Source organism: Salvelinus sp. IW2-2015, linkage group LG4q.1:29 (assembly GCF_002910315.2).
Source record: "Salvelinus sp. IW2-2015 linkage group LG4q.1:29, ASM291031v2, whole genome shotgun sequence".
In the NCBI taxonomy this organism is placed as follows: domain Eukaryota; kingdom Metazoa; phylum Chordata; class Actinopteri; order Salmoniformes; family Salmonidae; genus Salvelinus; species Salvelinus sp. IW2-2015.
This window is the reverse complement of record NC_036842.1, coordinates 89,761,619-89,773,389: the sequence shown is the minus strand read 5'-3', so window position 1 is coordinate 89,773,389 and position 11,771 is coordinate 89,761,619. Positions and strand designations below refer to the sequence as shown.

Genomic DNA, 11,771 nt, shown 5'->3' with positions numbered 1-11,771 from the left:
GAGGGAGGAATAAAAAAAAAATTCTGCAAATGTAAAATCAGAAATATCACATGTACTTAAGTATTCATACTTTTACTCAGTACTTTGTGGAAGCACCTTTGGCAGCGATTACAGCCTCGAGTCTTCTTGGGTATGATGCTACAAGCTTGGCACACCTGTATTTGGAGAGTTTCTCCCATTCTTCTCTGCAGATCCTCTCAAGCTTGGTCAGGTTGGATGGGGAGCGTCGCTGCACAGCTATTTTCAGGTCTCTACAGAAATGTTAGATCGGATTCAAGTCCGGGCTCTGGTTGGGCCACTCAAGGACATCCGAGACTTGTCCCAAAGCCCCTCCTGCATTGTCTTGGCCGTGTGTTTAGAGTCATTGTCCTGCCTTCTAGGCAGAGTTGCAAAGAAAAAGCCATATCTCAGACTGGCCAATAAAAATAAAAGATTAAGATGGGAAAAAGAGCAGACACTTGACAGAGGAACTCTTGCAACTCTGCCTAGAAGGCCAGCATCCCAGAGTCGCCTCTTCACTGTTGACGTTGAGACTTGAGGTCGACCGATTAATCGGAATGGACGATTAATTAGGGCCGATTTCAGGTTTTCACAACAATCGGAAATCGGTAATTTTGGACGCCGATTTCGTTGATTTTTTTTACACCTTTATTAAAACTAGGCAAGTCAGTTAAGAACACATTCTTATTTTCAATGACGGCCTTGGAACGGTGGGTTAACTGCCTTGTTCAGGGGCAGAACGACAGATTTTTACCTTGTCAGCTCAGGGATTCAATCTTGCAACCTTACGGTTAACTAGTCCAATGCTCTAACCACCTGCCTCACGAGGAGCCCGCCTGTTACGCGAATGCAGTAAGAAGCCAAGGTAAGTTGCTAGCTAGCATTAAACTTATCTTATAAAAAACAATCAATCAATCATAATCACTAGTTATAACTACACATGGTTGATGATATTACTAGTTTATCTAGCGTGTCCTGCGTTGCATATAATCGATGCAGTGCGCGAATCGCGAAAAAGGACTGTCGTGCTCCAACGTGTACCTAAACATAACATCAATGACTTTCTTAAAATCAATACACAGAAGTATATATTTTTAAACCTGCATATTTAGCTAAAAGAAATCCAGGTTAGCAGGCAATATCTCTTGAGTTCATTGCACGCAGAGTCAGGGCATTTGCAACAGTTTGGGCCGCCTGGCTCATTGCGAACTAATTTGCCAGAATTTTACGTAATTATGACATAACATTGAACGTTGTGCAATGTAACAGGAATATTATTAGACTTATGGATGCCACCCGTTAGATAAAATACGGAACGGTTCGTATTTCACTGAAAGAATAAACATTTTGTTTTCGAGATGATAGTTTCCGGATTCTACATATTAATGACCTAATGCTCGTATTTCTGTGTGTTATTATGTTATAATTAAGTCTGTCTATGATTTGACAGAGCAGTCTGACTGAGCGATGGTAGGCACCAGCAGCTCGTAAGCATTCATTCAAACAGCACTTTCGTGCGTTTTCGTGCTTCAAGCATTGCCGCTGTTTATGACTTCAAGCCTATCAACTCCCGAGATTAGGCTGGTGTAACCGATGTGAATGGCTAGCTAGTTAGCGGGTTGCGCGCTAATAGCGTTTCAAACGTCACTCGCTCTGAGACTTGGAGTAGTCGTTCCCCTTGCTCTGCATGGGTAACGCTGCTTCGAGGGTGGCTTTTGTCGATGTGTTCCTGGTTCGAGCCCGGTAGCGGCGAGGAGAGGGATGGAAGCTATACTGTTACACAGGCAATACTAAAGTGCCTATAAGAACATCCAATAGTCAAAGCTATATGAAATACAAATCGTATAGAAATAAATAGTCCTATAATTCCTATAATAACTACAACCTAAAACTTCTTACCTGGGAATATTGAATACTCATGTTAAAAGGAACCCCAGCTTTCATATGTTCTATGTTCTGAGCAAGGAACTTAAACTTTAGCTTCTCTACATGGCACATATTGCACTTTTACTTTCTTCTCCAACACTTTGTTTTTGCATTATTTAAACCGAATTGAACATGTTTCATTATTTATGAGGCTAAATTGATTTTATTGATGTATTAATTAATTAAAATAAGTGCTCATTCAGTATTGTTGTAATTGTAATTATTACAAATTAATAAATAAAAATCGGCTGATTAATCGGTATCGGCCTTTTTGGTCCTCCAGTAACCGGTATCGGTATCGGCTTTGAAAAATCATAATCGGTCGACCTTTAGTTGAGACTAGTGTTTTGCGGGTACTATTTAATGAAGCTGCCAGTTGAGGACTTGTGAGATGTATGTTTCTCAAACTAGACTAACGTACTTGTCCTCTTGCTCATTTGTGCACCGGGGCCTCCCACTACTCTTTCTATTCTGGTTAGAGACAGTTTGCGCTGTTCTGTGAAGGGAGTAGTACACAGCGTTGTACGAGATCTTCAGTTTCTTGGACATTTCTCGCATGGAATAGCCTTCATTTCTCAGAACAAGAATAGACTCACGAGTTTCAGAAGACAGTTCTTTGTTTCTGGCCATTTTGAGCCTGTAATCGAACCCACAAATGATGATGCTCCAGATACTCAAATAGTCTAAGGCCAGTTTATTTACTTCTTTATTTAGAACAACAGTTTTCAGCTATGCTAACATAATTGCAAAAGGGTTTTCTAATGATCAATTACCCTTTTAAAATTATAAACTTGGATTAGCTAACACAACGTGCCATTGGAACACAGGAGTGATGGTTGCTGATAATGGGCCTCTGTATGCATATGTAGATATTCCATAAAAAATCTGCCGTTTGGACCTACAATAGTCATTTACAACATTAACAATGTCTACACTGTATTTCTGATCAATTTGATGTTATTTTAATGGACAAAAAAAAAAGGCTTTTCTTTCAAAAACAAGGACGTTTCTAAGTGACCCAAAACTTTTGAACGGTAGTGTATATATATAAAATAAATACTACCCCTGATTGGTCTCCAGACTGCAAACAGACACATCCTTGGTAACAATCACTATGGCATGCCCTGCCACCCGAGTCTATGAAATGAGGCCGTTCTGTCCTTGAGCTGTTCTTGTCTATTGATGTTCTGTATTATGTCATGTTTCATGTTTTGTGTGGACCCCAGGAAGAGTAGCTACTGCTTTTGCAACAGCTAATGGGGATCCTAATAAAATACCAACAATACCAAATATAATAGCCAATTGTATCCCTTATAAAACACAGCTATACAGCTGGAGCTGCTATACATTTACATAGGGTATTGGGATACTGAAACAAGGCTGTAGGAACACATTCGCTAGAACGTTTTTACCAAAATCTTAAATCTGAAGACATAACATTGCCCAGATTATGTTGCTATGGACACTGATGTAATTGTACGAGTCAGTACAACATTTAGCTATTGCATACATCTTACAACATGCATCTCAAATGTGTGAAATTCCCTGTCCTTCCTGTACCAATCAGGTCAACAGGGGGGGGGGGGATTTACAATCTCTAGTATACTAGTATACAAAGAGAAGGTACTTTACTACTCGCTCATGCACACACACAACACACACAAGACACACACACAACACACACACACACACACACAGAGAATTATGGTGTGCACTAACACAGTTACGTCAAACTCACACCAGTCAGAATCATGATGTACAAACAGAACAAGCCACAGAAAACCACCATGTTATTCTGACCACAGCATCCTCTCTGGATAATGGAGTAGGGAGCAGACAGACGCCAAGTCTGGTTTTGGAGACGCAGACCACAGTTTGGTTTAGTGTTTTGTTTTCCCAGTCTGCTATTAGGTGGGTTAGCCCATAAGCAGCTGTGGGAGTGTTTGAGGCAGAAGACAAAAAAACTAAAACACACACTTTCTCTATTAAGACAAACAGAACTATTACTGTGGTCAATACAGTTCCCCCTTGAAATATTCTGGCATTGGATCCCTAACAATGAACTACCACATGCTCTTCTTGTCAGAGATGCACTGACTGGTCCTGCAGAGTGACGACTTCACACCTCAGCAACTGAACTCGTTGCCAAGAGATGCTAAAAGTGAAAGGACTGAAAATGTGTTCTAAAATGTGTCGTGTGTTAGCCACTTCCTCTTCCTCCTGCTCTCACTACCCCTACTAGGCTACGGTACAACTCACTTGGACCACCCACCTTCTCTGTCTAATTCCTGTCATCTCACACACACACACACACACACTTGTAAACACAAATGGCACCAGTGTGATGGCCCCCAACACAACACCCAGTTATAATATATTCTGCAATGGTTAATGGGTTTGGATGTGATTCTTTTCCCCCCGTATCTGCTTCATGTACTATAMTGGGACATTGACTACCAGTCCCACTCAAACACACAAGCCTAAAAAACACATAAATATGCACTGTCAGACACTCTCCCATAAGCATAATGGCGAGACAGAGACATGCCCTGATGTCTGGCGCACAGGAGAACTGCCAAGACTCTCACTCTGTAGGAGGCATGGCAAAGCATCAGTCAATGGATGCAAAATATAACCGGTGAGTTCACAGCTTTTTAAAGGCAGCAGATGAGGTGAGCTAGAGTTGACTGAGGAACGAGTCAAACTGACTCAGTCTTTTAGTTGTTGTAACCAGGCCAATGCAGTACAGCTCGGCTCACTAGGTTTGAAAAAGGTCTAAGAAAGAGGGCCCTCTCCTGGTGACAGAGCATGGTGCAGCCAAGTACCACAGCACATTTGTTTTAAATCGGTAAAAACGGGGTGGACATTGAATACATCTATATACCAGCCCTTAAAGGCCACTGATGGCCAGATATGATCTTAGCAAGCTGCTATACATTTACCACACGTCAGGTTCACCTGAAGGAACAATTATCATACAGCCTATAGAAGCCAATACTTTGGGATCTCCTAGAATCATGGCAGTCTCCTGCAGATCTCGAGTACAAAACAGTGTTTGAGGATTATATATTTATCAGGTCATCCACTGAGGAGTTACGTGCATTAAATAGCAGAGGGATTCACAAGTTATTTACGCTTTAATTACGGTTTCACTTTCTTGTATTGATAGATAAAAAGACATTCACCTCCTGGTTATTCCGAATACTTCAGCACTGGATTTGTATCTGCGCAACATGATGCGGAATGCGGACGTTGGGCAATGCCCCAAGTGTCAGACACATGTGGCGGCTGACGAAAACGTCCTCCCTTTGGCAACAAAAACATTGCGCAGCATCAATTCCTCTAGTCTACAAAAACATTGGGCAGCATCAATTCCTCTAGTCACACTTGTCTATAAAAACATTTCTATAGACTATTTAATAAAACAAACAAATTAACGTCGTTGGCCACCGTTATTGTAGCTACAATTAAATATATTAGCCTAGCATACTTAGAATCGGCATAATAAAACACAACACTTCAGCATCAAATAAACCAACTGGGATACAGTAAATAATTGGACTTACATCATTGAAATTAAGATAAAATAAAATGTCAAACTTGCATGTACAAGCAAATGGCGAAGCTTCCGTGCAGGTGTCCGTCTCCCCGCCATGCAGACGAAGCGCGAGTCGCGGATGGTGTGGTCCACCGCACCTATGTCGTTCCGAGTGGAATGGATGGAGGTGGGACGTTCCGTGCGCTCGCTTTGACCGATGTTTTTGTGGTCCGTTGCGCACTTTGCTTTTCCCTATCTATTCTGTCATCGTACCCATGCCATAATGTGCGTCTTCTCTCTTTGGAAATGTAAGGGAACTCCGAAGTGGTAGATTAGAAATCCRACATGCAACAGATAGGTAGACCTACAGTTGAGTATGTACCCGGGTCGCCCGATCTCCGCATGCTGCAGTATGCGGAAAAAGGTGCGCAATCTAATGGCCAAAACACGAGAGCAGTAGACTATACGCAGTGACAGGTATCGGAAGACGATACATTTCCACACAAGTAGGCTACACTGGATGTGATTAAGTTAAAACAACAACCCTTTAAAGAGTGACATTTTGGGTCAATTGTTTACTTGTTATCCTCTCCCGAGTGGCGCAGCGGTCTAAGGCACTGCATCTTCAGTGCAAGAGGCGTCAATACAGTCCCTGGTTCGAATCCAGGCTATATCACATCCGGCCGTGATTGGGAGTACCATAGGGTAGCGCACAATTGGCCCAGCGTCGTCTGCGTTTGGTCAAGGAAGGCCATCATAGTAAATAAGAATTTGTTCTTAACTGACTCGCCTAGTTAAATAAAGGTTGAATAAAAAAAAAAAAAAAAAAAGTGTAATTCTAACCATGTCCACAGGAGGGCAGTGCCACTCAAACAAAGCAACATTTTTATTTCCAATAAACATTCTTATAGCTGAACCAATATAAATTCCAATCTGAAGGCTGATGGGTGTTTCACAACAATTTATTGAGATCAGAACAACTCCCGTTTACACCCTCCGTGAACAAAGTGACAAATTTGTCTTGGTCTGTGGCGACCAAGTGTGAGGTCTGGCCCAAATTACACACTATGCACTACTTTTGCACTAGTTTTAGCCAGACCTCACACTTGGTCGTAGTGCACTTCATAGGGAATAGGATGTCATTTGGGACACACAGTCAGTTCCCACCCCCATATGTGTTTGTATTTTATAACAATAAAGATGAAAATTACATTATTTGTTTTGCATAGGCAACATTTGTGTTTTGATAGAACATTAAGGCATAGGTGCATATTAACTCAACAAACAAACAATGCACAATATCTTTCACAACTTGGCTATTCCATTATGTTTCATACTGCTGTCAACGGCAAAACCGTAATCCCAATATTTCCATTGGTGGAGATGTATAAAGCATTTTATATACAGTCAGGGATGAGATGTCTCGCATTTCCTGTCATAGTGTAGTCATGGTAACAATGTCCATTGCCTGTCATAGTGTATTCATGGTAACAATGTCCATTTCCTGTCATAGTGTTGTCATGGTAACAATGTCCATTTCCTGTCATAGTGTAGTCATGGTAACAATGTCCATTTCCTGTCATAGTGTAGTCATGGTAACAATGTCCATTTTCTGTCAGTGTAGTCATGGTAACAATGTCCATTTTCTGTCAGTGTGGTGCTAATAGCACTGTCCATTTGTGTACCCAAGAACCATATTGTGCGCGCTCTCTCACATCAGTACCAGTCTCTAGCCTGTACTGGGTCAGGACATGGTCTCCTCATTCTACCTCTGACCCTCTCGGGGGGGGGGGGGGGGGTGTTAATACAGATACCATGGATGGGAGGAAGGGATGGTAGAGCAGGAGTGTCTTCAGCTGTGGTGGTTCAACAGTTCAACTGGTTTTGGTGTGTCTCGATGGCTGATGGCGTCCGGCTCCTGTCCCTCTGGTTAAACAGTAACGCCATTGGTGAAAAATGAGGCTCTTCTAACCTCCAATGCTCTTAGTCTGAAAAACAAAGAAGAAGAACGGGCTTGACTAAAATGTCAGTTCACAATAGCGTTGTGTATGTTTCACTTTCAGTCTGTGTGTCAGAGAGAGAAATAAAGATGTGTGTGAGACCTTGTGGTTGTCCACACACTGCATGTACAAGTTGGCGATGCCAGAGCAGGTGAGGGTCTGTCCAGTGTTCTCCCTTGTTGTCCATGAATCTCTCACACCCTCCCACACCGTGGGCCCACCTGTTTAGCTTGGTTGACACACTGCAGGTAGCGGGAGGCGATGGTGGAGCAGAGCAGCGTTTTCCCACTGTGTTCCTGGTAGCACTTCAGGATCTGACTCTGCAGGTCACCACACACTGGCTTGATGTCAACACGCCTGGGAATAGAGAGAGAGATGATAGACACATCCTACTATACCATAGTCTGCCCAGTCAAGACAGTTTGTTTTTGTCAAACAGAATGTGTTCTCAATAACCTACCTGGTTAAATAGTAAAGGAAGTTAAAACCTTTAGCCTACGGCCCAGTGTAATGACGAGCAATGGGGGGGACAAAAACAGATAGTTACATATCGCGATATGATTTTTGGATGATATTATAAATTGATACTTGACTCCAAGTATTTATTTAAAAAAAAATGTTTTTGTTAGGTAGCCTTAGATAGAGCTAGTCAGCTGTATCTCCGACAAAACGCTGGTATTTTTCATCCTATAGCTTGTTCTCCATCTTTTTAAATAGTAATCCAACATGTTTTCAGCACTTTTACTTCCACGACTGATCAGAACTAATTTTGTCATGCTGTCTCTTGTCCCTCTGTAGCAGACATATGTTGAGCAATATGTAGGGCTGAAGGTCATGGAATTTTGGATGACAGTAATTGACCAGCCAAATTACCATGGTAATAACGGTTTGAATATTTTATTTATATATATATATTTTTAAAAAATATTAAAAAATGGATGCACATTTTCTCCTCTCCTGACTGCATGTGATGCCATAGAAATAGAATGAATAGAACGGGTGTCCGAATTCAAGTCARTGATGGCATAATGGGTGGACTGGCGGCCATTGCGAGTGTATCCATAGGAACAAAGGAGGACGTAAAAGCAGGAAGTGCACCCATCAATATGTGCTGTGATTTGTTGATTCAAATCAACTGACATAAAAAATATAAACACATTCCATTGCATGAGCCACATCAGTTAACATCATTTGAATGAACATTCTCCATTACCATGGAAATTATTGCATCACAATACCAGGCAGTCATTGTACCCATGAGTTTACCTATCAAATTGCCAGGGTTAGAGGTTCCAAGCCCATTCTATTCATTGTTTGCTACCACACCTTGCTTGTTTCAGCAAGGGGTAACACAGTTTCATCACGTTGTTAAGAGTCCATGTTACCTTAGAAACGGACTCAACCACACGAATACCTAGCCATCCCGTCTTCAGTCACCTGTTCGTTCGGTTATAGCGGTCATTTTATTTCTTCATCCACAACWGTCAGTTACATGGTTATTGTGCCAGCCCTAGCAATGTTTGGAACATCAAATTGCAATAAAATCAAAGTATCGAACCGGCACCTAAGTATAGTGAAACAATCATATTGGGAGGTCCCTGGCAAATCCCAGCCCCAATAACGATGATACTCACTTGAAGGTGTTGTGAGCGTCCTCTCTGCCCTTCTTGAAGTTCTCTGTGGTGACTTTGAAGAACTGAGCACTCTGTTAACGTGGTGAACAACACAACAGCTGTTGAACTGTTGACAAGCTGTAGGACACTGGTATGACTGTGCCTACTGAGCTGTCATGCATTGTAGGGAAAGTAAGGTGGTGTGTCAGCATTTACAGTTGAAGTTGGAAGTTTAKACASACCTTAGTCAAATACATTTAAACTCAGTTTCACAATTCCTGACATTTAATCCTAGCAAAAATGATTTATTTCAGCTTTTATTTCTTTCATCACATTCTCAGTGGGTCAGAAGTTAACATACATTCAATTAGTATTTGGTAGCATTGCCTTTAAATTGTGGGTAGCCTTTAAATTGTGGGAAGCTTGGGTAGCCTTCCACAAGCTTCCCACAATAAGTTGGGTGAATTTTGGCCCACTCCTCCTGACGGAGCTGATGTAACTGAGTCAGGTTTGTAGGCCTCGTTGCTCGCACACACTTTTTCAGTTTTGCACACAAATGTTCTATAGGATTGAGGTCAGGGCTTTGTGATGGCCACTCCAATAACTTGACTTTGTTTTCCTTAAGCCATTTTGCCACAACTTTGGAAGTATGCTTGGGGTCATTGTCCATTTGGAAGACCCAATTGCGACCAGGCTTTAACTTCCTGACTGATGTCTTGAGCGACTTACAAGTCTCCAACTTGTAAGTCGCTCTGGATAAGAGCGTCTGCTAAATGACTTAAATGTTGATGTTGCTTCAATATATCCACATAATTTTTCTACCTCAGGATGCCATCTATTTTGTGAAGTGTACCACCCCCACAACATGATGCTGCTACCCCCGTGCTTCATGGTTGGGATGGTGTTCTTCGGCTTGCAAGCGTCCCCCTTTTTCCTCCAAACATAACGATGGTCCTTATGGCCAAACAGTTCTATTTTGGTTTCATCGGACATTTCTCCAAATAGTATGATGTTTGTGCAGCTGCAAACCGTAGTCTGGCTATTTTATGGCCTTTTTGGAGCAGTGGCTTCTTCCTTGCTGAGTGGCCTTTCAGGTTACGTCGATATATAGGACTTGTTTTACTGTGGATATAGATACTTTTGTACCTGTTTCCTCCAGCATCTTCACAAGGTAATTTGCTGCTGTTCTGGGATTGATTTGCACTTTTCGCACCAAAGTACGTTCATCTCTAGGAGACAGAACGCGTCTCCTTCCTGAGCGGTATGATGGCTGCGTGGTCCTATGGTGTTTATACTTGCGTACTATTGTTTGTACAGATGAACGTGGTACCTTCAGGCGTTTGGAAATTGCTCCCAAGGATGACCCAGACTTGTGGAGGTATACAATTTTTTTCTGAAGTCTTGGCTGATTTCTTTTGATTTTCCCATGATGTCAAGCAAGAGGCACTGAGTTTTAAGGTAGGCCTTGAAATACATCCACAGGTACACCTCCAATTGACTCAAATTATGTCAATTAGCCTATCAGAAGCGTCTAAAGCCATGACATCATTTTCTGGAATTTTCCAAGCTGTTTAAAGGCACAGTCAACTTAGTGTATGTTTACTTCTGACCCATGGAATTGTGATACAGTGAATTATAAGTGAAATAATCTGTCTGTAAACAATTGTTGGAAATTACTTGTGTCATGCACAAAGTAGATGTCCTAACCAACTTGCCAAAACTATAGTTTGTTAACATAGAAATTTGTGGAGTGGTTGAAAAACAAGTTTTAATGACTCCAACCTAAGTGTATGTAAACTTCCGACTTCAACTGTAGATGCAATGCTGCAACGCAGTGTGCACAGTCATTTTGACCTGAAGAAGATCCTTTTTGGATCCAAACATTGTCAATAAAGGTGGCAATTGGGAGCATATTCAGTGTTCTTTTCTAGTATTCTTCCTTAGTCCAGCACCTACCTTTAAGGATGTGCTTATGACCACAAACCTTTCTACAGTGCCTACAGTAATAACACAATGTGACAGGAATAATAACAGAGGCTGTGGCCGTGTGTGTGTGTGTGAGACGTTTGTATGTCAGAGTCCGTGTGTTCGTGTACCTTTTCTTCCAGCTTGGCGACCTGTTCCCTGAAGAGTGCATCTTGTTTCTTCACCTGGTTCTCTTTCTCCTCCAGTTTGTGGGCCTGAGAAGGASAGAGAGAATATATTTGTATAATGGAACATAAAGTAATTTATTCTTTCCTMCTAAATGACAGCCTGAGTGAGATGACAATGAAAATCAAATATTCAACACGAAATTCATATAGAACTTTTGTTTTTAAGGAAGTGAATAGATAATCTTCAAGGCATGCATGAAGTAGGATCACTCCCTTGTCTTACCTTAAGCTCTATCCACTGAAACAAGATAGCAGAACAGGAAGGAAGATGAAGACGGATTGGTGAGAACTAGGATGTTTACAGGTCTAAGGGGAAACGCAGACATCCAAGATGCAGCGTCATGCCATTCTATTTCATAGCAGAAGCAAACAACAAGCCATCCCTTGGGATCTGCTCTGAACTCAACTTGCCAGCCTGGCAGTCAGGATTGAGGAAGCAGATCTGCTCTGAACTCAACTTGCCAGCCTGGCAGTCAGGATTGAGGAAGCAGCTCTGTTCTGAACTCAACTTGCCAGCCTGGCAGTCAGGATTGAGGAAGCA

General features: G+C 41.8%; 1 protein-coding gene across 3 annotated transcripts in view; it reads right to left on the bottom strand.

Moving 5' to 3' along the window:
• Nucleotides 1-6,410: 6,410 nt before the first annotated feature.
• The window catches only part of LOC111962779 (uncharacterized), a 21,529-nt gene continuing 16,168 nt past the window's right edge, over nt 6,411-11,771 (bottom strand). The window contains exons 5-10 of one of the 3 annotated variants that reach the window (XM_023986091.2): nt 11,454-11,468; nt 11,174-11,257; nt 9,099-9,169; nt 7,764-7,821; nt 7,567-7,641; nt 6,411-7,452 (exon numbers count right to left, since the gene is read on the bottom strand). In XM_023986091.2, coding sequence (XP_023841859.1) covers nt 7,432-7,452; nt 7,567-7,641; nt 7,764-7,821; nt 9,099-9,169; nt 11,174-11,257; nt 11,454-11,468 — 324 coding nt within the window. In that variant the 3' untranslated portion in view covers nt 6,411-7,431. Of the gene's footprint in view, nt 7,453-7,566; nt 7,642-7,763; nt 7,822-9,098; nt 9,170-11,173; nt 11,258-11,453; nt 11,537-11,771 lie in introns of those variants that run through there. The other 2 variants (XM_023986093.2, XM_070443233.1) reach the window with 2 other exon arrangements.